The 27,947-nt window shown below is 44.3% G+C and overlaps 1 protein-coding gene across 1 annotated transcript in view; it reads right to left on the reverse strand.

Annotated features, from left to right (window-relative positions):
* Positions 1-1,542: 1,542 nt before the first annotated feature.
* The window catches only part of LOC113407421 (leucine-rich repeat-containing protein 7-like), a 249,087-nt gene continuing 222,682 nt past the window's right edge, over positions 1,543-27,947 (reverse strand). The window contains exons 22-26 of the mRNA XM_029912418.1: positions 26,355-26,573; positions 24,397-24,489; positions 19,976-20,050; positions 1,703-1,759; positions 1,543-1,605 (exon numbers count right to left, since the gene is read on the reverse strand). Of these exons, the coding sequence (XP_029768278.1) occupies positions 1,567-1,605; positions 1,703-1,759; positions 19,976-20,050; positions 24,397-24,489; positions 26,355-26,573 (483 nt within the window). The 3' untranslated portion in view covers positions 1,543-1,566. The remainder of the gene's footprint in view (positions 1,606-1,702; positions 1,760-19,975; positions 20,051-24,396; positions 24,490-26,354; positions 26,574-27,947) is intronic.

Raw genomic sequence — 27,947 nt, forward strand, 5'->3', positions numbered from 1 at the left:
CCCTATGATGTCACTGTGGTGTCACTCCTACTGAGAACAATGAGAGATGGCAACCATTTTGAAAGAAAGTAATTCCTCACTGAATTCTCTGAGGAAGATTATTATATTACAGCTTCTACTGAATGACAAGCTTTCCGTTACAAAAAAAAAAAAATCAGGAATAAATGACTATTAATCCCTACAGTTTTTTTCCAAATGTAGCCTAGGCATTAAACGTCAGTGGGTAGTTTATAGAGTTGTATTATTTTGTTACCAAGATCATTCAAGACCAAAAAAAAAAATCTTACATCCAAGAAAATGGCACTTACATAATGCAAAGTTATTGCAAAATGGGTGTAAAATGTTAACCAAGTGTAAGAGAAGAATTCTGATTTGGTAGTTTTACTTGCATTTTGCCTAGCAGTAACTGACTACACAAGACAATAGGCAATGGGGAATCAGATCCAGTAACTCTATTTTATTCTAAATTCTTTGACATCCATCAGTTCTGTTTCTAAGGGAGACCTCCTCTTTTATCTGCTACAGAGCAACCTTTGAGCTTCAGAATGCCCAATGTCAAGTCAAATGAAGGCAACTGCATAAGCAGACTAGAAATTTCTCTACACCTGAACTGCATAACAGGTTTAGAGACTCAGTGCACCACAAAAGGCAACAAAAAGCATAGAAAAATCATCCAAGGAATTGAAGACTCATCTCCACTTACGCTCCTACCACAGTTTTCCTTCCTTACCATCATTTCTGATTCAGATGCTTGTTGCTGCTTCAGAAGGTTCAGCAAATCCTTCAGTCTTATCTGAAGGAAGACATTTCATTCTGAGTCACATTCCTTACAGCAGTTAAGAAGGGGGTATTTTTAACCTGGAGGCCTTGACTGGAAGCCAAGAGACCATGAACACTCACGAACTTCATATGTAGGACATGAAGCACTGTAGCTCTGAATGGATATTTTCAGCTGCTCCCAGTCAGGACTCCAGAGAAAATGGAAAAGATGCTCTTTGTATTGCTGTTTCTCTATACTGTGTCAAATCTGGAGATTTTTCTGACCTAGTGATGGTGAAAATTGATAGGAAGCTATTGTACTGAGAAATTAAATACGATCCATCCCAAAGTTCCTACAGCTGAATGGCCTTGAAAAAGAAGGGACATTTCTCAGTAAAGAGCAGTTCTTCACCTGCAAAGCATGTGGTTTCCCTGTATCTTTAGCCCTGGCCCAATATCTTTCCCTGAAACATTTGTAACTTGATTTACTCAGTGGGAACTACTGTAGATTGAGTCTGTATATTTGCCATTATTTCCCCACCATTCCTAAAAAAATGCAATGCTGACTTTTTTTTAAAAAAAAACAGGAAGGGCAGGCTTTTTGAGGAGAAATGTTCCCCATTCATGGGCCATATCAGATAGCATGCATGTTATTGCAAAGACCCAACACATTTTACATGGGGCGAGCTAAACAGCTTCCCCAATACACACACAAAAATCTCACTTTTGATACCTCAGACATTCTAAACATGCTCTACAATTGACTATGTTATTTCTTCAGGACAGAAGATTGGCTCTGAAATGGGATCAGGAAGTATCTGCCTCTTCATGTGTTCTCACTGCCATCTGCAATGAAAAGAAATATGTTTTATAACATTTTTTCACCATTTATACCATCTTTACAGAAAAATCCTCATCAAGTCTAATTCAATGGGAGACTTACCAAGAATCCATCCCAAGTTTGTTGGCCAGAAATTAAGCAATGGCCAGGTTCTGAAATCTGAAAAAGGAAAGCATAGTGGCTGGGTTCTGGATAATTTGCCACTATGTTATCATTATTAACAACTTATTTACTGTGCATTTGGTGCAGAACAAACATTTAAGATGACAGTCCCTGCCCCCAGTTACTTACTGTCTAACTCAGACTCTGATAGTACAGTTCAATCACATATAATAACCCATATTGGCTTGTCAGAGGGTATTAAGATTCCCTGTGGTAAATAATCTGTTGGGGTGATTTAGCAGTATCTGGTAGTGAGATGAAATCCAACAGAGAAAGGGAAATTACCTCAAACACCTTTCAGCTTGATGATGGAAATTTAGCTTCTTCAAGCTAAAATGGGCCACTCTCTGACCCATTACTGGTTGTTGTATACCCATAGGTTAGATATACTTCCTAGCTCAGAGGAACTGGATTAGCCACATTTGTCTCAAGATGAAGGCACAGTACAGCATATATAATCACCTTGGAAACAGAGTGATACTGTAAGGCCCCACAGGTGAGGTGAGGTTCTGTGGCCTGCAATGTGCACGTCAGACTAGAAGATCACGATGGTCCCCTTTGACCTTAAAGTCTGAGTCTAGAACCCAGGCCTGTATAGCTACCAGGCAGCTGGCAGCTCCAGGTTGTCACCCAGCAGCAGCTGTAACTAACTTGTGCTTCACTTACTATGATCTGCTGTGGACCCAGATCATGGGAAATTCTGTCTCAAGGGTTTGACAGACAGCAACCCTGTGGCTCCTTGCCCTATATAAACCCAAGGGGTATTCCAAGAAGTATCCAGACAACAGTATGGATCTTCTGTAGCTGCCATAACTGTTCCTTGCACTTGAATCACTGGCTTGACTTTGTCTCCTGACTCGGACCCTGAAACCTGACTCAGACTCGGACCCCTGGTATCGACCCTGGCCGGGCTTGACTACAAAATCCTCTCTTACCCCAGCTTTGGTTTTGCCCCTGCTCTGACTGCCCTTGGTGGAATCATGACAGATATTAGACCTGATCCTGGAAGGGGCACAGCACTTGCAACCTCTGTTGATTTTGGCTGGTATTTCTAAAGGAACTAATGGGAAGTAGGCACCCAAATCCCTCTGAAATTTAACAGAAGTTAGGCACCTAACTCCCTTAGACTCCTTTGAAATCCCAGACTGTGTAAACACTATATTAGCCACAGAGCAGTGACAAAGTCCATTGAGCTGAATATCCCCTTCTTCCCATGAAAACTGGGCGAGTGGAGGAGGCCCACCACTGTCCCCTCTTTAGTACTACTGCAAGGTGCAGATTGAGGTCTCATCCTCTGCCATTTCCATGGCGGATGTAAAGGACAGTTACCTGTTCCGTAACTGGCGTTCTTCGAGATGTGTTGCTCAGGTGTATTCCACTATAGGTGTGCGTGCTCGCCACGTGCCCCGGTGCCGGAAGTTTTTCCCTTAGCAGTACCCGTAGTGGGGGAGCACCACTGCGACCCCTGGAGTGGCGCCTGTATATTGCACCAGAAAGGGGGCTGCGTGCTCCCCCCCACCCTCAGTTCCTTCTTGCTAGACAACTCTGACACAGGGGAAGGAGGGCGGGATGTGGAATACACCTGAGCAACCCATCTCGAAGAACGCCAGTTACGGAACAGGTAACTGTCCTTTCTTCTTCGAGTGATTACTCATGTGTATTCCACTATAGGTGACTCCAAGCTATACCTGATGGAGGTGGGGAGGAGTTTAAAGTTTTAAGTTTTAAGGGTTACCCGGGCGGAGTACCACCCTACCAAACCCTGCTTCATCCCGTGCTTGGGAGACGATCGCATAGTGCGAGGAGAAGGTGTGGACAGAGGACCACGTAGCAGCCCTATATATGTCCTGAATAGGGACGTGAGCCACATAGGCCGCTGACGAGGCCTAAGCTCTCGTCGAATGAGCCTTCACTATGGGAGGCCGGGGAACCCCTGCCAGGTCGTAACAGGTGCGAATGCACGAGGTGATCCAGCAGGAGATCCACTGGGAAGAGACTGGACGCCCCCTCATGCGCTCGGCCGATGCAATGAACAGTTGGGGGGGACTTCCTAAATGGCCTGGTTCTGTCTAGGTAGAAGGCCAGCGCTCTGCGGACATCTAACATGTGCAGGCGGCGTTCCTCGTTAGAGGAATGGGGCTTAGGGCAGAGGATAGGGAGGAAAATATCCTGATCCATGTGAAAAGCCGAGACTACCTTCGGCAAAAAGGCGGGGTGAGGGCCGAGCTGAACCTTGTCCTTATGGAAGACCATATACGGTGGTTCAGAGGTCATAGAATCATAGAATATCAGGGTTGGAAGGGACCTCAGGAGGTCATCTAGTCCAACCCCCTGCTCAAAGCAGGACCAAATCCCAACTAAATCATCCCAGCCAGGGCTTTGTCAAGCCGGGCCTTAAAAACCTCCAAAGAAGGAGACTCCACCACCTCCCTAGGTAACGCATTCCACTGCTTCACCACCCTCCTAGTGAAAAAGTTTTTCCTAATATCCAACCTAGACCTCCCCCACTGCAACTTGAGACCATTGCTCCTTGTTCTGTCATCTGCCACCACCACTGAGAACAGCCGAGCTCCATCCTCTTTGGAACCCCCCTTCAGGTAGTTGAAAGCAGCTATCAAATCCCCCCTCATTCTTCTCTTCTGCAGACTAAACAATCCCAGTTCCCTCAGCCTCTCCTCATAAGTCATGTGCTCCAGACCCCTAATCATTTTTGTTGCCCTCCGCTGGACTCTTTCCAATTTTTCCACATCCTTCTTGTAGTGTGGGGCCCAAAACTGGACACAGTATTCCAGATGAGGCCTCACCACTGTCGAATAAAGGGGAACGATCACGTTCCTCGATCTGCTGGCAATGCCCCTACTTATACAGCCCAAAATGCCGTTAGCCTTTTTGGCAACAAGAGCACACTGTTGACTCATATCCAGCTTCTCGTCCACTGTGACCCCTAGGTCCTTTTCTGCAGAACTGCTACCCAGCCATTCGGTCCCTAGTCTGTAGCAGTGCATGGGATTCTTCCGTCCTAAGTGCAGGACTCTGCACTTGTCCTTGTTGAACCTCATCAGGTTTTTTTTGGCCCAATCCTCTAATTTGTCTATGTCTCTCTGTATCCGATCCCTACCCTCTAGTGTATCTACCACGCCTCCCAGTTTAGTGTCATCTGCAAACTTGCTGAGAGTGCAGTCCACACCATCCTCCAGATCATTAATAAAGATATTAAACAAAACCGGCCCCAGGACCGACCCTTGGGGCACTCCACTTGAAACCGGCTGCCAACTAGACATGGAGCCATTGATCACTACCCGTTGAGCCCGACGATCTAGCCAGCTTTCTATCCACCTTACAGTCCATTCATCCAGCCCATACTTCTTTAACTTGCCGGCAAGAATACTGTGGGAGACCGTATCAAAAGCTTTGCTAAAGTCAAGGAATAACACATCCACTGCTTTCCCCTCATCCACAGAGCCAGTTATCTCATCATAGAAGGCAATTAGGTTAGTCAGGCATGACTTGCCCTTGGTGAATCCATGCTGACTGTTCCTGATCACTTTCCTCTCCTCTAAGTGTTTCATAATTGATTCCTTGAGGACCTGCTCCATGATTTTTCCAGGGACTGAGGTGAGGCTGACTGGCCTGTAGTTCCCCGGATCCTCCTTCTTCCCTTTTTTAAAGATGGGCACTACATTAGCCTTTTTCCAGTCATCTGGGACCTCCCCCAATCACCATGAGTTTTCAAAAATAATGGCTAATGGCTCTGCAATCTCATCCGCCAACTCGTTTAGCACCCTCGGATGCAGCGCATCCGGCCCCATGGACTTGTGCACGTCCACGTCAGAGCCCTGAGCTCGGAGACCCGGTGGGTTGAGATGATAGCTACTAAGAACGCCACTTTCCATGATAAGTGGGACCACGAACATGTGGCTAAGGGCTCGAAAGGAGGCCCGGTGAGGCGGGAGAGCACTAGGTTCAGGTCCCAGAGCGGGACCGGGGGTCTGGCGTAAGGGAATGCCCGATCTAACCCTTTTAGAAACCGGGACATCATGTGATGTGAAAACACCGAAAGGCCCTGCACCGGGGGGTGAAAAGCCGAAATGGCCGCCAGGTGTACCCTGATAGAGGAGGGCGCCAGCCCTTGGGTCCTAAGGGACAGGAGGTAATTGAGGACAAGCTGGATAGATGACGAAGAGGGAGAGGAACCTCTATCCCTCGCCCACATAGAGAACCGATACCATTTAGCCAGGTAGGTTCGACGTGTGGAGGGTTTCCTACTTTCCAGCAGGACCCGTCGCACATCCTCAGAACATCTCCCTTCCTCCTCATCCAACCACGGAGCAGCCACGCCGTCAAGTGGAGCGGGGCCAGGTTGGGATGGAGGAGACGACCTTCCTCCTGGGAGAGGAGGTCCGGGCGGAGAGGCAGCCTGCGAGGGGGCCCCACTAAGAGTTGCAGCAGGGTCCCGTACCAATGTTGATGGGCCCAGTCCGGCGCTATGAGGATAACCCGCACCCCGTCTGACTTCACCTTCTGTAGGACCCTACCTATTAGGGGGAAGGGCGGGAATGCGTACAACAGGGGCCCCGACCCTGGGAGCAGGAACGTGTCCGAGATCGCACCCTTGCTCTCTCCCGCCCTGGAGCAGAACCGGGGGCACAGTCGATTCTGGGCAGTGGTGAACAGGTTTACCTGGGGAGTGTTCCACTGCAGGAAGATCCACCTGGCCACCTCCCTGTGCAGGGACCACTCATGCTGTTGGGAGAACACCCTGCTCAGGCGGTCCGCAAGTGTGTTGCTCTTGCCAGGCAGGTAAAAGGCCCTCAGGAGGATGTCGTGGGCTATACAGAACTCCCACAGGAGCTGGGCTTCCTGGCATAAGGCCCGGGAACGTGTGCCCCCTTGCCTGTTGACATAATACATTGCAGTCGTATTGTCCATGAGAACTCTGACCACCTTCCCCTCTATGTGCTGGTGGAAGGCCACACATGCCAGGCGCACAGCCCTGAGTTCCCTGACATTTATGTGCAGGGTCAGTTCCTCGGGAGACCACATACCCTGGGTCTTGAAGTCCCCCACGTGGGCTCCCCAGCCCAGGTCCGAGGCATCCGACACTAGATCTAGTGAAGGAGGGGGCTCTCGGAAGGGGATACCCCGAAGCATGTTGCTCGGGAGAGACCACCAGTGCAGGTCTGCCACCACTGTCGGCAGTACCGTAACGACCTTGTCCAGGCCGTCCCTGGCCTGGGAGTACCGGGAGGCCAGCCAAAGCTGAAGGGGCCTCATCCTGAGCCTGGCACCACAGAGGTGCATGCTGCCATATGGCCTAGGATTTGAAGGCACACCCGTGCCATAGTTACCGGAAAGGCCGTGACTGAGGCGATGAAAGCTTTGAGCGTCTCGAACCTGTCCTGTGGGAGGGAGGCCGTGGCCATCTGGAAATCTAACAGTGCTCCTATGAAGTTTATGTGCTGAACTGTGACTAACGTGGATTTGTCCTCGTTTACCACTAGGCCTAGAGCCCCGCAGGTGTTTAGCAGGAAATTCATCTGCTCCTATACCTGAGACCGGGACTTGCCCTTGAGCAGCCAGTCATCGAGGTACAGGAAGATCTGCAGCCCTTTCCTCCTGAGGTGGGCCGCCACCACCGCCATACACTTTGTAAAGACCCTGGGGGCAGTAGAGAGCCCAAAGGGGAGGACCGTAAACTGGTAGTGGTCCTGACCAACCAGGAAATGGAGGAAGCGCCTGTGACCTTCGAAAATATGGATGCGAAAATATACATCCTGGAGGTCCAGAGCCGTGAACCAATCCCCCGGGTCCAGGGATGGAATAATAGAGGCCAGAAACACCATGCGGAATTTGCAATGAACCAGGAACTGGTTGAGATTCCGCAGATCGAGGATGGGCCGCAGGCCACCCTTTGCCTTCGGGATGAGGAAATACCCAGAGTAAAAGCCCTTGCCCTGGAATTCCCGAGGTACCCTTTCCACCGCTCCCAGGGAGAGGAGGCGCTCTACCTTCTGGCTGAGGAGGGGGGCATGCTCCGGGTCCCCAGCCAGCTCCCGGGCTGGCGGATGGTGAGGAGGGGCCGAAACGAACTGCAACCTGTATCCTTCGGAGATGGTGCTGAGGACCCATCGGTCTGACGTTATACGGGACCATTGCAGTCGGAAGGCTGATAAATGGTTGGTAAAACTCAACTTTATTAACCGGGGGGGGGGGAGGGGTACACTGGCAACAGGCCCAGTGACCACCCGCAACGAGTCAAAAACGCCATTTCCCTGGCCTCTTTGCCTTCGAGGGCCCAGGTCGTGGGGCCAAACGGGATTGGCGTTGGGACCGACGCCTCTGCTCTCTCTGCCTCTTAGGTGGGGGCTCGTATCTGCCCCGTGCTGGGGAAGCCGAGGGCTGCGGTCTGGGCTTGTCCTTGGCCGGCGGGACATACAGACCAAGTGTGTGCAGGGTGGTGCGGGAGTTCTTCATCCCGTGCAGACGGGTGTCTGTCTGGTCTGCAAATAATGCTTTGCCATCAAATGGCAGGTCCTGCATTATAGACTGGGACTCCACCGACAGTCCCGAGAGGGAAAGCCACGATGCACGCCTCAGGGAGATAGCCATGGCCATCGAACGAGCCACCATGTCAGCTGCGTCTGAGGCGGCCTGGAGAGCTGCTTTCGCTACTGCTGTATCCTCGTCAAGCAGCGCTTTGAACTCTTTCCTGTCCTGCTCTTGGAGGGAGGGCTCGAATTTTGGCAAAGAGCCCCATAAGTTAAAATCAAAGCGACTCAGGAGGGCTTGGTGGTTCGCCACCCTGAGTTGGAAACTGGCTGTGGAATAAACCTTTTTGCCAAACGTGTCTAGTCTCCTGGCCTCCTTATCTTTTGGGGTCGGTGCGGGCTGCCCGTGCCGCTCACGGTGGTTGACCGACTCCACCACCAAGGAGTTCGGAGTGGGGTGGGTGTAAAGATACGCGTGCCCTTTCGTGGGCACGAAGCATTTATGTTCCGCCTTCTTAGAGATAGGCGGGAGGGAGGCCGGGGTCTGCCATAGGCCCGTGGAGATGTTTGCCACCCCCTGGTGAAGTGGCAGTGCCACGCGGCCCGGTGCCGAGGAGGAAAGGACATTGAAAAGATTGTCCGATGGTTCCTCCATCTCCTCCGCCTGCAGGTGTAGGTTGGCGGCTACACGTCGGAGGAGCTCCTGGTGCGCCTTGAAATGTTCTTGAGAAGGAGGAGGCGGTGACACTATGGACTCATCCGGTGCCTGCGGGGCAACCGGGACGGACCTGAGAGCATCGGGCAGTGCCGGTATGCCACAGTCCGCATCAGGGACCGGTTGCGGTGCCGTCAGCGCGGCACCCGAGGACTGCCCTCGGTGCCTAGACGGGGACACAGAGCGGGCTTGGGATGCCCCCACCACGGAGCGGGGCCTCGGCGGTGCGGGCGCCTGGGGCCACGGTGCCCACTGGCACCACTGTCCTTGCCAGGGTGCCCCTTGCCACTGCACCACCTGGGGTCCCACCAGGGTTATCTGTTCCTAGGGAACGGCACGGCCCGGGGAGGGGCGGCTGGGAGCTGAGGCAGAGGTGGCCGAGGATCGCACGGTGCTATGGGAGCGGCTAAAGTGGTGCCGTCCACGCCGGCTCCTGCCACGGGATTTCGACCTCGACGATGAATAGGAATAGACGTCGGAGGGCGTATCCATGGACTCTCTTCGGAGGCTCCGGGCGCGGCGCCGCGGTGCCGGTGAGTGCCAGTATGCACTCTGAACGTGGCTATCATCACGGTATGATCGCCGGTGCCGTTGGCGTCGAGATCTGCTCTCACTCGACGCAGAGCGTCGACGCTTCCCATGCCGGCGCCTGCTGCCTCTGTGGGTCGAGGACGACTCAGGCGATTCACTCCCAGGCGACCCCGACAATGGAGTAGAGGTATGTCTGGGGCTACGTGAGGGCCCGGCAGATCGGAAGGAGGTCTCCACAACCGACGTAGCCGGTGAGGGCTGGGAGCCCAACGGTGGTTTCCCTCGGGACCGGGGCCTCACCTCGGACGGCCCGCTCGGTACCGGCATGGCGAGGACGTCGCGCGCCGCCTGGGCTGCCTCCGGCGTGGAGGGAACTCATATCGGCGGGGAGGTCCACGCGGACAGGGCCGGACTACTCCGCTCCGCATGAGTCGGCGGTCTGGGCCCCGACGGGGATCGTGGGCTGGCCAACTCAGGTCCGGCCTCACCCCTGTCCTTCTCACGGCGTCGCTGGGATTTGCCCTGCTTCTTGGCTGGGGAGTGGTGCCGACTGGTGGATGGGGCTTCGCTCCGCACCAATGACGTGGCACCCAGGGCCAGGTCGGGTCGGCGCGCCGGTGCCGGGGCCAATGCCGATTCCATAAGGAGGGCCCGGAGACGAATCTCGCGCTCGCGTTTAGTCTGGGGCTTAAACAATTTTCAAATTTTGCACTTCTCACTTATGTGAAACTCGCCCAGACAGCGAAGACATTCGGAGTGCGGATCGCTTCTGGGCATGGAATTGCGACAGGAGTCGCACGACTTGAAGCCTGGGGCACGGGGCATGCCCCGAGCCAGGCTACCAACTAGAGAAGCTATCTATCGATGAACAAGTACCACTAAGGCTAGAAGCGCTGCAGCCAAGGCTGGAGCACAAAGTTCCGACTACCTTCACTGGCGGCAAGAAGGAACTGAGGGTGGGGGGAGCACGCAGCCCCCTTTATGGCGTGATATACAGGCGCCACTCCAGGGGTCGCAGTGGTGCTCCCCCACTACGGGTACTGCTAAGGGAAAAACTTCCGGCACCGGGGCACGTGGCGAGCGTGCACACCTATAGTGGAATACACATGAGCAATCACTTGAAGAAGAACTCCTGCATCCCTCACAGCCCCAAAGAAACTGCACAGGGACGCTCAGAGGGCTAGGGTGGACAGGAGCTCATTTGCATGACTTGCCCATCCTTCTTGAACAGCTTCTACCTGTAGAGCAGCAGGTCCCCTTTTTTCCACTCTGCTCATCACATTAAACATACTAAGGACTGGTGAGCCCTGTGAGCAGTGGTTTCACATATATACCCTTCCTTTAGGAGACTATATCTTGCACAACCAACTTTTTCTCCAAGTTATCTCCATTTTTTGTTTTGAGAGTTGGCAAAGTTTGCACACTTGAGCATGAGCTTTTCTTTCCCCAATCACTTTGTATTGTGTACCCATCAAATATAGGAAACACTTCTTAGTAAGTAGCAAATAATCTTGATGGTCAGCATTCACTCAGGGCAAGGTTCTGCCACCATTAGCCCTTTGGAGTAGTTCCACTGAAGTCAATGGTACTACTTGTAGAATAAGATACTACTCAATGTATGTAAGGGGGAAGAACTGAGGCGTTATTTTTTAATTTTACTTTTTTACAGGGAAAAGTCACATTCTGCATTTTCTCATATAAATAACATGAAAATTGTCTGCCTGCTGCTCTCTGAAAATAATACTCTATGTTGATGTTGCTGGACTTGAAGGACACAAACATATGAAAGCAAAAGTTATCTGAAATAACTAGATATTTTTCTTGTCATGTTTTCTGGACTTGTACGGTATAGTTATTCATCTCTAAAACGATCTATTAAAATTCCTGCCATTTTTTATAACAATATAAATGTTTCTTACCTGATAAGCAGTTAAATTATCTATGAGTTTATGAGTGACTGAAGAAAGATATGAGAATTCTGGTTGATAATGAGATATAGTTTAATGTTCCACAAAGAGGCCAAAAGGAAGCTACAGAAACAAATGACTTTTCATCCTCCAAATAATTAACACTTGGCATCAATACAGCACCTTCTACCTGAGGCTCTTAAAGCACTTTACAAACATTAATGAATTAAACCTCACAATAGTTCCGTGTGATATCTGTATTAATATCCCCTTTTATAAGTGGTGATATTGGCATACAGAATGTTTAAGTGACTACGGGTATGTCTACACATAATCTGCTACAACAGAACCACTGTAGCGCTTCAGTGTAGACACTGCCTATGCCGATGGGAGGGATTCTCCCATCAGTGTAGGTAATTCACTTCCCTGAGAGGCAGTAGGTAGATCAACAGAAGAATTCTTTCATTGACCTAATGCTGTTTACGCTGGGGGCTATGCTGATGTAAGTTTCCAGTGCAGACCAACTCTTACTTAGTTAAAGAAGTCTGATGCAGAACTGGGAATGGAACACAGATGTCTTGAGTCCCAGGATTCTCCATATCAAAACCATAAGAAAACTATCTGGTCTTAAAGTTTGAACAGTCATATTCAGCTATGAATTAATAACAATCAGAGAATTCTGTTATTGTGTTTACTGTGCATATGACAAATTATTCTTAACCTAATACATTAATTAGTACATCTTTTATCCTCATTTCAGTGACTTCTTTATAATAATAGACAATAAACATCTTCATGGCTTTAAAACAGAGCAAAACCAACTCATTAAAATCCCTGAATTACCTTTTCAATTTATTTCAGTTGAACTTTATTGATAATCTCAGAGTACAAAAACTCCAGAATAATTTCATACTGTTAATTGCATCTTAAAAAGACTATAAACCCACTAAACTTTCTGTGATTTTAGGATAATAATGCAGCTTTTTACAAGATGTATTCAAGTCAGCAGGGCCTGATGAAATTCACCCAGAGTACTTAAGGAACTAGCAGAAGCTATGTTGGATCCATTAGTGATTGTCTTCAAGAATTTATGGACGATGAGTGAAGTGCCAGATGACTGGAGAAAGCAAACACAGTACCTATTATGTCCTCTGACAGACTTACAGACCTAGTGGATTGGGGAGAAGCAACAGATGTGATATAACTTGATTTTAGTAAGGCTTCTGACACAGTCCCACATAACATCCTCATAAGCAAAGAAGGGAAACACGGCCTAGATAAAATTACTATAAGGTGGGTACACAACTTGTTGAAAAACCATACTCAGAGAGTAGTTATCAGTTTCTGCACAAATGTATATAAATAAGGCAGTGAAGAATTAGGCCCAGGTGGGCCCAAACCTAATATCCCAATCCAAACACCTCCAAACTCTGGGGAAGCCTATATCCCCGTTCCAATCCAAAGTTTGGACTTGGAAGCTGATTGTACAATGGATTGAAACAATACCCCAGATCCAAACACTTCCACATTTTCAGATGTTTCTCAACTTTGCCACCCAGGGCATCTGTTTTTTGTTTGTTTTTTAGCAACTCTGATTTCAATCAATTCCTTGGGATGGAAATGAGCAAAGAAAGCTCATTTTGTGCTATTCAAGCCAAATACTAATGTGATGCTTAGGTGGCATGCCACTCTGTGGAATTCATAGTCCGGAGTTAGGTGCCCAGGTATGGGGAGAGTTAGGTGCCTAAGAATGGGATTCACAAAAGCCAGCACTCTGAACAGGGAGCTGCCTCACAAAGCCAGTAGGAAATGCTGAGGAGACAGGTGCAATTTAAGCTCCACTTCTCAAAGGAATTTAGCTGCCTAAATCCAGGCCAAAGGGAGATGCCTATCTCTGCTCGGGATTAACAGCCATGAACCCTCTCTTGGAGTTAGGTGCCTAAGCCCTTTCTTGAAAAAAAAAAACAAAACAGTGGTGCTGGTGCTTCCCCCCACTTTATTACCTTTTGCCTAGTGGTTATAGCAGTCAATCAAGACGTGGTTCAATTCCTCCTTCTGTCTGATGTGGAGCAGGAATTTGAACCCCTCAAAAGAGTGCTCTAATCACTGAGCTATGGGCTATTATGGGGTATCTCTCTGTCTCTCCTGTTGAAATTGTTCCATTTTGTATAACCAATTAAATAGAGATTAGAACAGAGAATTGAATTTGGGTCACCCATATCCTGGGTGACTGTGCTAACCACTCAGCTAAAGATTATAAAGGTATAACCATCACTTCCTCCTCTGGCCTTCGACTACATCTACCAGATCAGGCCCTGCAGGTGACAAAGGTAGGGCAATGCCTAGTTTTACAATTCCGCCAAGGCTTAGGCATGAGCTAGGCAACTGGGATCAGCACTGAGGCAGCTGTGCGCATGCTCAGCAGCAGATGTTTAGGTGCCTATACTGGCAGAAAGCTAGACTTAGAGGCCTACAGAATTAGGCAGCAGCTAAGTGGTGAATGCCAGTGGTAGCTAAATGTTGGAATTAAGCAGTTAGTGGCAGTTAGGCACTTTAATCCCTTCGTGAATCTGGACCTTAGTGTATATGAGTCCAATCCAGCAAGCCCTCTACATGCAGGACTCCAGTTTAAGCACTGAGAATTTTGTGCACAGAAGGGTTGGGTGCATACAGGGCCGGCTCTGGCTTTTTTGCCGCCCCAGGCAAAAAAGCCTCCGGCCGCCCCCCCCCCCCCCGGAGCGGGGGGGCCCGCCCCGCCCCCCCCGCGGCCAGAGCGCCGGGGGCAGGGCGGCAAGCCCCGGCTGGGGCTCGGCTCTCCCCCCGGGGGCCAGAGCACCACGCCGCCCCCCTCCAGGTGCCGCCCCAAGCACCAGCTTGGGTGCCTGGTGCCTGGAGCCGGCCCTGGGTGCATATCTATCTTTATACAGATCTTGAAATGCACAACCTACAGTAAGAAACATTTATATCTCAGATTTGACACAGCTAGTTAGCTATAAGTGACAATAGGGCTACTAAGAATGAGCATGCTCCAAGAATCCACCAGCATTTCACTGTGAGGAAGCAAGTTGGTCTTGTGGTTAAGATATTGGATTGGGAATCCGGGTTCAATTCCTGTCTGTGATCATAGGCAAGTCACTTAACCAGACTTAATTCCTTATTTGTGAAAGAGGGGTGATAATACTTTGTCTGCCTTTGCCTATTAGAGTCTGCGCTCTTCAGGATAAGGACTATTTCTTAGTTTTACTGTGTATATAGTGCTTAGCAAAACAGGACCTCAATCTTGGGTTTGAGTTGCTCTAGACATTTCTGTAATCCAAATAATAGAGTCACCAGGTGTCACTCTGCAAAGTGCAGTTTGGGCCTTCTCTAGCTGACAGCTCTGTTCTAGATGTTGTCCAGGAATAGAACCGGTTAAAAAATTTTAAATTTTGGAATGTCAACATAAATATGGTGAAATTTTCATGAAAATAACGTCTTGTTTTTTGACCAGCTATAAACAGGAAGGGAGGAAAGGACCATACAGCTGACGAAGTAAAAAATGACGGGTGACGGGCAAGGCTATAAGGGTGATGAGGCAGGAGCTTTTCCTATCCTTTCCCAACAACACCTTTCTATAACTGGAGAAGAAGGGAGGAGCCCTTAAAAAGATCCAAACTGGTAACTGGGGTGAGAACAGAACATAGAAGCAGATTTCATCCAATAATACCTTTTGTTTTTAAAAAACAAAATCTTGGTTCATAGTTTGGCTTGGATCCAATCTGTCCCCACACTTGCACGAGAGCTACTCCAACACTACTAGAGGTGAATGGCCATAAAGAGAAGAACTAATGCCCCTGAATCATAACCTGTGGGTGCATGAAGGGAGGGCACATGACTGCATGAAATCTCCCAGCTTATTTTTTAACATGTCAACATGGACCTAGTTCTTCTGGAGCATCTGCAACAGTCTGACTCTGAATAGGCCAGGCTGCTGTGGTGCCAAGATCTGCTTCCTTCTTGTGCTTGTACAGCTCTGAAAGCTGTAGATATTTATGTCTGGACTGGTCACATATCCCACACAATCACCTGGGTACTTTCAAACTTTTCTGAACAAAATATTCCCATTGTATGTTGGTCTTAAAGGAAATGTCATAAAATGATTAAGGAGACAGATAAAGAAATACAGGTAATGGAATACTGTACTTAAAATTGTTTATGTCAAGTTATTAACCATTGAGTTTATATACCCAATAATTTTAAGATTATTTAGATATTCAGGTTATTATTTCCATAATTTTAAACTACATTGTAAACATTATCAGAGGCAAGACAATGAGTACTACTGCAACTTGCTGATTTACTGTATGATTAAGGAATTTATGCTGCCTTAAATTGATGACAAACATTTTGATTTAAGATTGATAATCATTATTTCCAAATCACTATCGTGGTTTTTAAAACTCAGTTTCTAAATGTGCAGTTCTACTCTGAGAAGTTATTCTGAAAAAATTGGCATATGGAGTTCCATGTTTACTATCTCACTGATTCCAAATTGAATTTGCTCTGTATAAAAGTAAACAGATTATACTTTGCCAATTCCGCAAATTTACCTGGACTCTGAGGCACAAGCTGGGTTCTCTCATCCTTGCACACCATTATCAGTAATAGAGGTTCTGCAGGTCAGATCACTCACTGACTTCGGCACAACCCCATTAGCCTTCAGTGGCATTGTACAGATAGAAGCGAAGGTATAATTGGAAGACAGTAGGGTTGCACAAGGGTAACTGAGGACATAATTTGCCTAGTGTGTGTCTGTTACTGGTGATAATGTACAAAAGTAAAACCTTGCTTACTTCCCAGTTTGAGTTTGGTACTGAGAAAAAACATATTACATTTGATATGGAAACTGTGAGAAACAAACCTGGAATGCTGTGATGCCATTTTTAGAAAGTCACTCTTCAGAACAAAACAGCAATGTAAACTCCCTTGACTTAATTGTGCCTGAAAGGCACTCCCCCAGTGGTGGAACCAACCAGGTAGAGGCAGGTACTGTGACTGTTGCTATGCCTCTTCATGAAGTTCAGTTTACTCCTCTGACACATCTAGCCAGCTTTGCCAAGCACGGCACAGAGGAGAGGGAGAGCTGAGCATCACTTTCTTCCGACACCTTTTAAGGGTGCACACGTGGGGAAGGAAAGACTGCTTGTGTGCTTCCTCTTCTCTCCACATTTCTACATACGGGTCAAATACAATCCTATTTTATTAACTGGATAAACTTTGCTAAAGTAGTTCACTAACAGGAGACAGTTGCGCTTCTTTAATTGTTTTTCACTTGAAGCTGTTTTTCAGTTACCTATGATAACTGAAAGGTGTTCACAGGCAAAATTGGCTCTAAGCTACCACCATGAATCATGTTGTTAGACCTCGCAGTCTACTAGGTACAATAAATATTTTCCTCTCACCTGTTTTTCCTCTCAACAACAAAGTAATCATAACTAATTGAGTGTCGCTATTCAAATGAGATCAGAAGTATAAAAGGTATAATAAATTAGGTTGGTAGGTAAACCATCTGCACTGTTTTTCAGTTACAGTGCATTCACTCTTGCAGTATGGACAGCATTAAAGAGAGAGAATGCAGTTCCAAAAGTTGCAGGTAAATTTATTATTAATAATCACCTATTTGGAATAAATATGTTTTGTCTTTCTTGTATTTAATTATATCATGAAGACTCCTGCCTGTTGATGTATAAGTGAAAGAGTACAGACCAGATTAACAGAAAAATTCCGAAGAATTTAAAATGGAAAGCAGACATCCCATGAAATTATGTATTGCTGCTGTTATACCTCCAGCATTCCTTTGCATCTCTTGATCTCAGTTGCTTTGATTCTAAAGAGCACTGAGTCAACCTAGTGACAAGGGCATTTCCAGAAATTTTCTCTTATGGGGTCGGTCAAATTACTGCACTTCTGCAATTATCAGGCTACAATGTAGGAAGTACAGAACAATTTATTACAGCAGTGACACATGCTAATGTCACTGTTAATGGTAGATAACTCAATGCCATTCACATGTTATACTGTGAGTGCTTGCCAACAAATGTCCCTGTTGTATGACACCATGAAAAATCACTTGAGATAACATGACAACTATGAAATTAAACTAGGTCTGAACTGTACACCCTAGATAAAAATTATATAATGTACAGAATAGTAGAATCCATCATCTACACTTGTATAAAACAGTACAAATTACAAAGGATTCTATCAGGAATACTCCCACAGTTTCTGCACATTGCTTGCAACTTTAGACAACATTCTTACCTCATTATTTTTTGTACTATTCTTTGTTTGTTTGCTTTACTTAACCTACCTTCAATGTTCTGCTTTATAATTCTAGCTGTCTCTTATTTAAAACACTTAATTTAGATTTGTTAGCTGATTTCTTTAATTCATTGCTCTCTGGGAACAATTTCAAGTAATATAATATAATATAACATTAATAAATTAGTTCATATAGATGTATGTTAAGTGCAAACAAATTAGCAACAATGAAGGCCTGATTCAAAGCTTGTTGAAGTCAATGAGACTCTTTCTAGTGCAAGGTGACCTGGGAGAACAGGGGCACGGGTATGATACTTAGTGTAACTGCAGATTGCCCCACTATAGAAGTTTGCAAAATGCAATGTACCTCAACCCTAGGATAAGTTCAAGGGGGTTCAAAGTCTGCTATGAACCTTTTGCACAGCTAAAATCACTCTTCCCTCACTCACATACTCACTCTGCCTGAAAATACCATTTATAGTGACAATACATTGTCCAGGTAAAAATAATGGTTTCCAGGATTCTGTAGAAAAGCATCTTTTTTGGAAAAAGAATAGTTATTTGCCATTACTTCTGAGTGGGAAATCTTGATCTTCCACCAGTGGAGAATTTCTAAAATGCCGTCAGGGCAGCTTGCCTTGCCTTTGCCTGGATTACACCGGGGGACTTGATTTAAATAGTCCATACTAAAATGTAGAGCTTTCATTTGAAATCAATTGACAAAAAAGGCCCCAGGTTTCTTCTGAGGCCACTCAAATGTTTTTGTTCTCCAGCACAAGGGAAGTCAGTTCTTCTGGTAAGAGTATTTCAAAGGTATTCACACAGTGAAGGAGAGACAAAGTACTGCAGTCACATTTCTTTGTGAAAATGTGACTGCAGAGAAATTTGGTCTTATACTGGAAGAAAATGTGAAAATCATAAACATGACTTGAGTTGTCAACCACTTAATAAAATGTTCAAATTCTTGCTTTCATACACGTACAAGAAACAAGCAAAGGAATAACACTGAAATAGCATGATGTTATTCGTTTATACAACAGCACAATTGTTGAGGTAAAAAAATATTGTATACACTAATAGTGACTAAAAGAAGTAAACATAATTTTAGAAAGTTGTAGGGAAAACTGCTTTTTATCATCTCAGAGTAGCTCTATTGTTGGCTTTGCATTTAAAGACAATAAATGGGACTGTTATATCTGTTGCCATTCGAAGTATGGGTTTACATATCGTTTGGGTCCTTTACAGATCCTTACCCACATCATCCAGAGAGCTTGAGTTCATATTCCTGCTAATAGATCCATGATTTCAACTCTGCAGGGCAGGGTGAAAGGGCATTCCCAGAGAAGATCCCTTTCCTTTGGAGTGTATTATCCTGTTAGTTTAACAGAGCTGGAATCTGTTGATCTTGATGCAAAGCACATTTATTTTTTCCAGGGTTTTACCTGTGTGAGAGAACTGTGTGGAGGACCATTCTTTATTTTTGGTCAGTCTGTTCTCTGGAACTGATTACTGGAGTATGTGCATTGCACATAGACAGAGGTAACGAGATGGGCACCTCACTGTACATAAAGAAGAGCTCAATGCTCCCCTTTCTGAAAAGTACATGGGAGGGCAAAAACGATGGGGGAAAAACTCTCTACCAGGTTCATCTTGATGCCACAGGCTCATTTCAAAAAGGAGCAGACTGTGGTCTATGGGAGGTAGAAAGGTAACAGTTTCCAGACCCTGTGGATCCAGAGCATAAGCCTATAGAGCTTGAGCCAATCCTGGCAACAGACTTTCTCTCTGAACCATTCTCTGCAGGGTCTAGTAGCCTCCTCTATGTTGCCATTAGCTCTTCCCTCCTGTGCCTGAACACTACATCCTCTGAGGGAGCAAAAGCCACAGAGAAGAATGAATGCTGCTTGGACCTCATGCCCACTACTGTGTAACACCGCGCTCTGATCTCAGAGATTTCTCCAGGAGGGTTTCTTCAGCTCTCAGGAAGGTGGTGCATGCCACTGAGACAAGTTGTCTCCTTTCTTCATGTTTCCCATCCCTTCCACACTGGTTTGTTCCCATTCCCTCTGAGAAAGGGAAGAGAAATGCCTACCTCTAAATAAAGTACTATGAATTAATTATAAACTAAATTAATAAACTAAATTAGCTAACAAAAAGGGGGAAATAGTCTAAACTAATTGGCAGTGAGGAAAAATTACTTTTATATTGTGCAAATTTGATCTAGAATTAAATTCAAATTACAAACTAAACAAAAAACATAGTTCCCTCTTACCTTAAGGATCTTATCACCAGGCTGGAGCAGGCTGGATGCTGGTCCATCAGGCTGAACCCTAGTAACAAAGATACCCTATAAGTCAGAAGTAACAGAGTTAGGATTCTATTACCAAGCACTAGCTAAAGGTTCGTTTGATATTTTGTATTAAAAATGGAGGAACTTCAGCAATGACCCTATGTTCTATGTAGCTCAGTTTCTAAAAGATCCCATTCATTGAGATTTAAAAAGATTTGATATTGTGCAACAGCAGAAAAACTGCCAGTCACCATGCAATAATAATTTAGAAATATGCATACTTGAACCAGTTACTAAGAGTGATTTGTCCAGTTCCAGAAGCATGGTGTTGAACTATATATGCATTATAGAAACTTTTTATTTTAAATCATCTGGAATCCCTCCAGTACTCAGCTTTTCTGAATATACCCTGTAGATTTGACCCCAATTATCGCATGCACCCTTCCAAGATGTGTTAGAACTGTTTCTCTCATTGATAATTTTACCTATTACAAGTTTAAAAGCTTTATGAACAGAAGTAGACCAGTGATTATAGACTCTTACTTCAGTGAAATATTGTTTTATCAAGCAAGTACCTGACTGCATGCATTACAGAAGCTTTCATAAAGAACTTTAAAGTACTGATGCTTGCTAAACATCCTGTAAGAGACCAGTACAATCATTTCCTGAAATCTGTCCAACTGCCTGTTGTTTGCTGATCTGAAGGCTTTATATAATCCTGTTAATGCTTTAAAGCTAAAACTTTATAAGTAGCTAAGCAGCAGTCCCAAGTTACAGCACCTCTGTATTGTGCTCTCTTGGTGTTTCTCTCCTGATATCAATTTAATTAGTTAGGGGTCATTTGGAGCTAAGATTCTAATGTTTTCATCATTTCTGGATATAAGCAAGAGGAATGGGTTTATTGGGAGGAAAATGAAGCAAGAGCTTGTTAGTTACACTCTAATTTATGCAGGATGCTTATTTATTTTACCTAGATGGGGAAAAAAGCATTATGCTGAAAAGCATACCTTTTCTGATTTAGTGGCCACCAGTCTCATTACATAAGAGTTTCTTTTAGTCCTATGTCTCAGAAATGAACAACTTTAAAGATGGCAAAATTAAATGGAAAAGAGTGTTTTTAGTTCCAGTATTTCAGGAAAGTATAGTGAACAAACTAAGAACTGAAATATAATTTCTGGGTGATCATCACATTTTGAATATTTCACATAAAAACTCCCCATGAAACACAATCTCTTCACTGTTATCCTCAGCCCTGTTTACTGTATATCCTGTTTTCTATGTGTCTCTTTGAACTGTAAGATTTTAGGAAGAGGATAGTCTTAACTTCTGGGTTTCATGTTGTCAGTACCAAGAAATTACATTTTTTTCATCATCATTTTAGTCCATGGTGATTCCACCGCAGTTTACAGGCCTTTTGTAGCTCATCACCTTCCTTCCTGAACCCTCAGACAAGGTTCATTTCCACCATTGCTGTTTTGTCAGCACAATAAACTTTCTGAGGAAGGAGGGTGGAATTCTCTTGTGTAGCTTGCATTTGTGCACCCATCTGGTCTACATGCCATCATACTTATGAGACAGATCTGCTATCCAGCACCACTGACGTGGACACAGAGGCAAAATGAGGACAGACATGCATGGAATTAAGCAGCAGGCCTAAACTTTTATTAAACTTTAACACAGGGGAGGAGCGCTACCCACCCATTACCCATACTCTCCTATACTAGGCATTTAATTGGTTCCAGTGAGGGGGTTACAGGTCTCTTTACCATATAATGGGGGTAGGACTCAGCTCTCAGGACTCAGCTCTCTCAGAGTCAGAGCACCCTCACCCTATGATGGGGCAGAGGGTGAGCCACAATGCGAGGGACACAACGTCTGACCTTGGCCCACGAAAGCCACAAGGTCTCACCTTATCACATGAGCCCAAGGCCCATCACCAAAATCCCAGATCTTTTACTTCTGGGAAACATTCATTTTATTCTTTTAACCACGCTGGAAACCGGGTGCAAGTTGTGACAAATAAACAACTCCATCCCAGTACCACAGTTAGTTACTTAACCAACTGTGGTTTGAAGGTGCTGGGAGGAAGGCAAAAAACTCCCCGGATCTCTGCCAATTGGCCCATGGGAGAAAGAATTCCTTCCTGAACCCTAAACAGATGATTGGCTAGACCAGCAGCATCTCTCAGGCCAGGTTCCCATTCCTAGTTCAGGTGGGTAGGGTGGGATATTGGACCGGAGCTGTAAGAGGCTACCCATGCCTCCTACACTGGGTTAAATTCTGGGAACTGGGGAATGCTGGCCATTCAGCACCCCTCACCCCCAGCTGACCAATGGGTGCCAGAGACTCCTGGAAGAGGAGCTACCTATTGTCCCTTAGTGAGTGTTTCCCTTCCTTGCTGCTGGGCCTGTCCCGCTTTCACCGCTGGACATCAAGTTCCCCCATATGTTTATGTGGGTGGATGGCATTTTTTATGTTCTCAGTTACTTCTCTGTTCCTCCCCTGAATCATTTTGTTTGCACTCTTTCTTTATCGGTCACACCCTACTTCTCTGCTCTTACAGGCATCTTAACCAGCATCTTTGGTTCTTCTCTCTGTTATATAGGTCATGCTTGGAAATAAAGATTGGTTAAATAAACTTCCTCTTAATTTAGTTTGGAATCTGACCTCTGGATAGCACACAGAAGGGGGAGGGCAAGGAGGCCAGACCATTTCAAAAACACTATCCAGCAGGTACTGCACATAGGAAAAGGGTTGAGGACTCCATCAAAATAACTGCTAGGTGATTAGGAAACTGAGACAAGGAGAGGTCACTCAGAGTTGCTGTTGGCTAAGGTTATTATGGACTGAGCAGGCAAGATGATCTTGGCAATTCTGAGACAGTGTTACTCCATCAGCACATCTTATTTTAACTATCTATTATTATGAGGATGAATATTCTTTAGCATGATGTGCTATAAGTTTACTGATTTTACATGGTATACAGTAAAATACTGTACATGAAGTATTTATATCTAAATTATTGGAATTGTCTGATGAGAGAGAAGTTGAGCCCCACTATGACCTTTAAAATATTATAAATACACAAATAATGATTGAAGCATTAAAAACACTTAAAAGATCTCAAGTAAAAAACATGTAAGGATTTAAGAGCAAGTGTCTCTGTGTAGGCAAGTGTGTGCATGCATGCATTGTATGTGTGTAAGAGACTGTGTTTTTGTATAGGGAGGTGCGTGTATCGCCACATGTGTGTATACCTGTGTGAATAAAATTTGCAGCCTAACTCTCTGACTTTTATTCCTTTTGCTGGCTTGTGGGGAAAAATTTGATGACATAAAATATGTGTGTATTCATTTCATAACAAGTTTTTAAAAGAGAAGGGAACTCTAAAAGAAATGTATTATTTCTTAAAAAGTAAATGTTGTTGACTAGTAATTGCAGAAGAGCCAATGTATCATACATTTGTCCCCACCTTTGTCTAGCTACATTATAAACTCTTTGTTGCAGATTATCTCTTTTTGTGTGTACGTCCAGCACCTACCACCGTGGAGCCCGGATCTTAGTTGGGGTCTGTAGGTACTAAACAACAATTGTAATAATAAATAATGTGGAAGTATATGTGTTAGTGCACGCTAGATGTGTACACATGAATACACGTGTGTATCTGCATGTAGGTGTGGGAGTCAGTTTCTACAGATTTATTTATATAGGTATCTGGACAGGTGTGCATTTCTGTGGTTGTGCTGTATGGATTTGTATTTGGGCTTCAGGAGTGGGCCTTTAATGGACCCATTGCAGCTGTGATAATGTGTGGTCCTAATTCCACACATAAAATTACAATAACTTTAGTGAACAAAAAACATGGAGCTGGTTACGAAAAATGGGAAGAGGAGAGGGAAAGAATCATGAAAACCTTTGTGAAATTTATTTTTTTTAAAAATTACCCTTTTTGACTATTTTGTTGTTAGCTCTAGCATCCTGTAACAAATAAAACCTGAACTTAACATAATACATCTGTCAAAACAATAAATATGCTTGTTTGGGCCTTGCAGTGAAAATGAGCACGAGCAAGAGTGGGGGAGAGCGAGCGGGGGTGGGGCAAGGGTGTTCGGTTTACTGGAATTAGAAAATTGGCAACCCTACTTACAACAAGTCAAGGGAGTTGGTTCTTTGGAAAAGGCAAACAGCCTGAAAAGATTAACTAGTCCAATACAGGAAATAGCCTATTTGATTAAACCTTTATTTATCAACCAGAAGGAAAATACCCATTTTTGTTTTAAAAAGTCAGATCCTGGACCAATTTCTATATGTTCATAACTTCTATTGAATTTCACATGCTTGTATCTGAGGACATTGTTTGGCTCACTGTAATAAAGACTATTAGTAAGAAATTCACATCTTACCTTATCAGAAGGTTTGAATGGATTTCCTTGTCCACTTATTCCACCACTGATACTAAATCCAAGGCCAGGATTCTTTTCTATTCTCACACAAAACTATGTTAAAAAGATATGGAAAGATAATCGAACACCATCATTAAAGCTAATCTTCTAAACAACTGTGTCTCTGCCTGACACATTTTGGTTTATGGTGAACTATTGGAGTTGACCATTCTGAATTATATTGTACAGAGTATTAAAAACCATTAAAATTGTTGTTTTGAAGTACACAAATGTGATATTTCACCGTTTTTAATATGCTGTCACACTTCTGAGGATCATCCAAACAATACCTGTGCCTGACAGGTATTATTTCTTCTTTATTTGTCTGACTGAAGAACACCTTTCAAACTAACTGTTAATCTAACTCAAAAGAAAATAGCCATAAAGGGCAAAATTAAAATAAACTGATGAGGAAAATTATTACACGCAGTGTCCTCATTTCAGATCACTGCACTTTTGGTGGTTTAAAAGGAACTGAAGGCTAGCTAGGGCCTCTCCCCATTTTATATCCTCAGAATCCTCTATGAGGGAGGGATAGGGGTGAGTGACATCCACAGACACTGCTCACTAGAAAAATTCCACAACTCAATGCCAGAGGCGCCAGATCACACTAGTGGTAATATGCAGAAGCCACTTGAAAAACCGCTGTTTCTCATTTCTCTGAGTCTTACCTTAAAAGCTCTTTTTCTTCAATGTTTTGTTTATATAATGTTCAGACTTCTAAAGTACACACTCTTCCTCATACCTAAGAGCCTATACACTGTTCAATAAAACACATCTAAATGCACATGAATCCTCCTTTCTTCAGTGGTAGAAAATAGGATCATCCTCCACAACCAATCAATTCCCCCATCATCCCTTGGTACTCTGCCTCTCAAATCAATGCCAGAAAGAAGAGACTGGCTTGCATTGGACCATCTCAGAAAGTGTCAATTCTTAGATTGACAATGATATTATTAAAATAACTGCAATAATAGGCCTGTTATAGCTCCCATTAGTAAATGGAAAAATATCAATATGAATTTGCACTGTGCTGGACTTTAGGTTTTCAGTTAATGTTAAGTAAAAACATCACATTTAAATTTAAGCAGTACTTTCAGGAATAAAACTTTAAAAATACATTTATGTATAAATCTGTCAGCTATCCACAACATGGGAACATTTATGATATACTTGTTACTGAAGCAGTCATTTTAATTAGTGAATCTGGGAAAAATGTCAGCAACCTTCCTGATAAAAAGTGGACCATATTTGTCATTAAATGCATCACTTGTTTGTTTGTAAGTAGGCTTTTTAGGTTCCCAAATATTATAAGTATTCAAGTACCCAATTACAAAGTGGACAGGAATGGGAGTGGGTATACATTCTCCAAGTGAAACAAATTGCTACAGGCACAAATAATAAGACTGGAGCTGATTAAGGCCCCTGAGACATTTCAATGAATGCTTTTAGAAAAATGGCATGATCAATAGTACAATTTATGTCCATTCAATTTGCTAGTACCGTGTTAAGTGCAACCTCAGTGGAATAACTTAGCTATAAAACAAAACCAAAATGCTTTGGAAAAAATCATGATTCTGTTGCAGACAGAAAGTTATCTTTAAAATGTGTCCATAGGAACTCAAATATAAGTAGGCTCAAAGTTCTGCTCCTTCCATAAAATATCAGACTAATCACTCACATTGCTCAGTGTTGTGTATATGGTAAATGCCATTCATAATCAACATGCCTAAGCATGTGCACACAATCATAAAACACTAATCAAAATCCTTGCAAATTGATAACTTACATAGACCAAGAATCACAGCTTCCTGTTCATGTAGCCCCTCACTCTGCTAACAATTTAGCTGCTACCTGACTGGAAAAAAACCCCAAATGTTGCTTCATCAGCATGTTATTTTAGATACACATTTTCTCACCTGCTCCTGATAACCATCCATACTCCTCTGCCCTTTGGTTTGGATTAAGCACCGTCCCGCCTGAGGTGTCCGAGAGCTCTGCGAAGAAGGGATCTGAATTGGCAGTGGTGACTGAAACTGCTGAATGGTCACTTTATTCATGTTTCCTTCATATTGCTGCTCTCGACTCCGATGTTGTAGGCTTTGAGATCCCATCAAAGTCTGGATATGGCTACCTGCCTGTGGGTAACGTAACCCGTTAGGCCAGAAATTCAGGAAGCTGAAAAGAAGCAATTATTACAACTTACACAGTCAAGTAAAAGCAAACCTCTTAAATAAATATCAGAGGTTTGCCTTTTGACCACAGTTGGAAACAACCGTGATTAAAACCAGCAAGGATTTATCCATTGCATTTAGTGAATCTAGGAGCCATAATTGAGATCAAATGTATAGAGTCTGATACATAAAAGGAAAATATTTTATGCCTTATTTCATGTTATATGTTTCTGCTCAGAAAATCTCATGAAATGAAAACATATAATGATGAAATAAATAAGCACATTCTAAAAAATGTTAAATATTGGGTAGCACTGAATTTGAGGATAGTTTGGAATAGAGCTTATTCTCTATTGATCACAAATATAAATATTGGCCTAAATTTTACACTGTTTCAGGATTATCTATTTAAAAAAAAATCACATTTTATAATATAGTTAAAATTCAGTGCTTGTTTATAATCATGTCACAGGCTAGCAGAAGCCAAGTGGATACTCTTCAGTATCAATGCATTGTCCCAATAAAGAATGTGGTTTTAACATGACCTTATGTTTACTAATGTCACTAATCGTATTATCAACTTTTTGAAAAGAGCTAGTAGTTTGTAATTTGAAAAGACTCATACTTTTCAAAATTATGGAAAATATTGAACTTGTGTTGTTTTGTTTACTGTCTTTTGATATTTATCAGAGAAAGGCCACTGATAATAGTCTTCAATCCCTGCTTATCTGTCACATTTTCAATTTTATTGCTCTAACATGTGGGGTTTGGTTTGTACATTACTCTATTCTTGACATGGTAAAGTTGCACACTTGCTTACTTTTCAACATACATTCAGTTCATACACATAAATTACATACACATTTGAGTCAAATAATTTAAAAATAAATTAATTGAAAACAATTTTATACTGTTTATGATGACAGGATTGAACTGTTGATGCTTATTAATAATTGGCATGCAACTTAGCCATAAAGGAATGAGTAAAATGAATGCTCCAAGGAATGCTTATATAGTACTACCTCCATGAAACATCACAATCCTATGTTACTGGCCATCTTCAGAGTACATAGACTCAGCGATTTATGATAGGCATGTCAGACATCATGGACCAATTGCGTAAGTATAAGTACATTTTTCTGACTCTTTGGACACAGGTGCATAAACCTTTCTACATAGCCCTACATACTGGAATGGTCCTGGTGAGCCCAATAATTGTCTGGTGGAGGCGAGGAACTCTCTGACAACACTGCCTCATCAGGCAATGAGGAAGAGGAAGCCAACGCTTGAGGACGTGGAGCCTCCTCCAGTTCTTATATGGGGCTATCACCTGAGCAG

Source organism: Terrapene carolina, unplaced genomic scaffold (assembly GCF_002925995.2).
Source record: "Terrapene carolina triunguis isolate 2854851 unplaced genomic scaffold, T_m_triunguis-2.0 Scaffold211, whole genome shotgun sequence".
Classification (NCBI taxonomy): domain Eukaryota; kingdom Metazoa; phylum Chordata; order Testudines; family Emydidae; genus Terrapene; species Terrapene triunguis.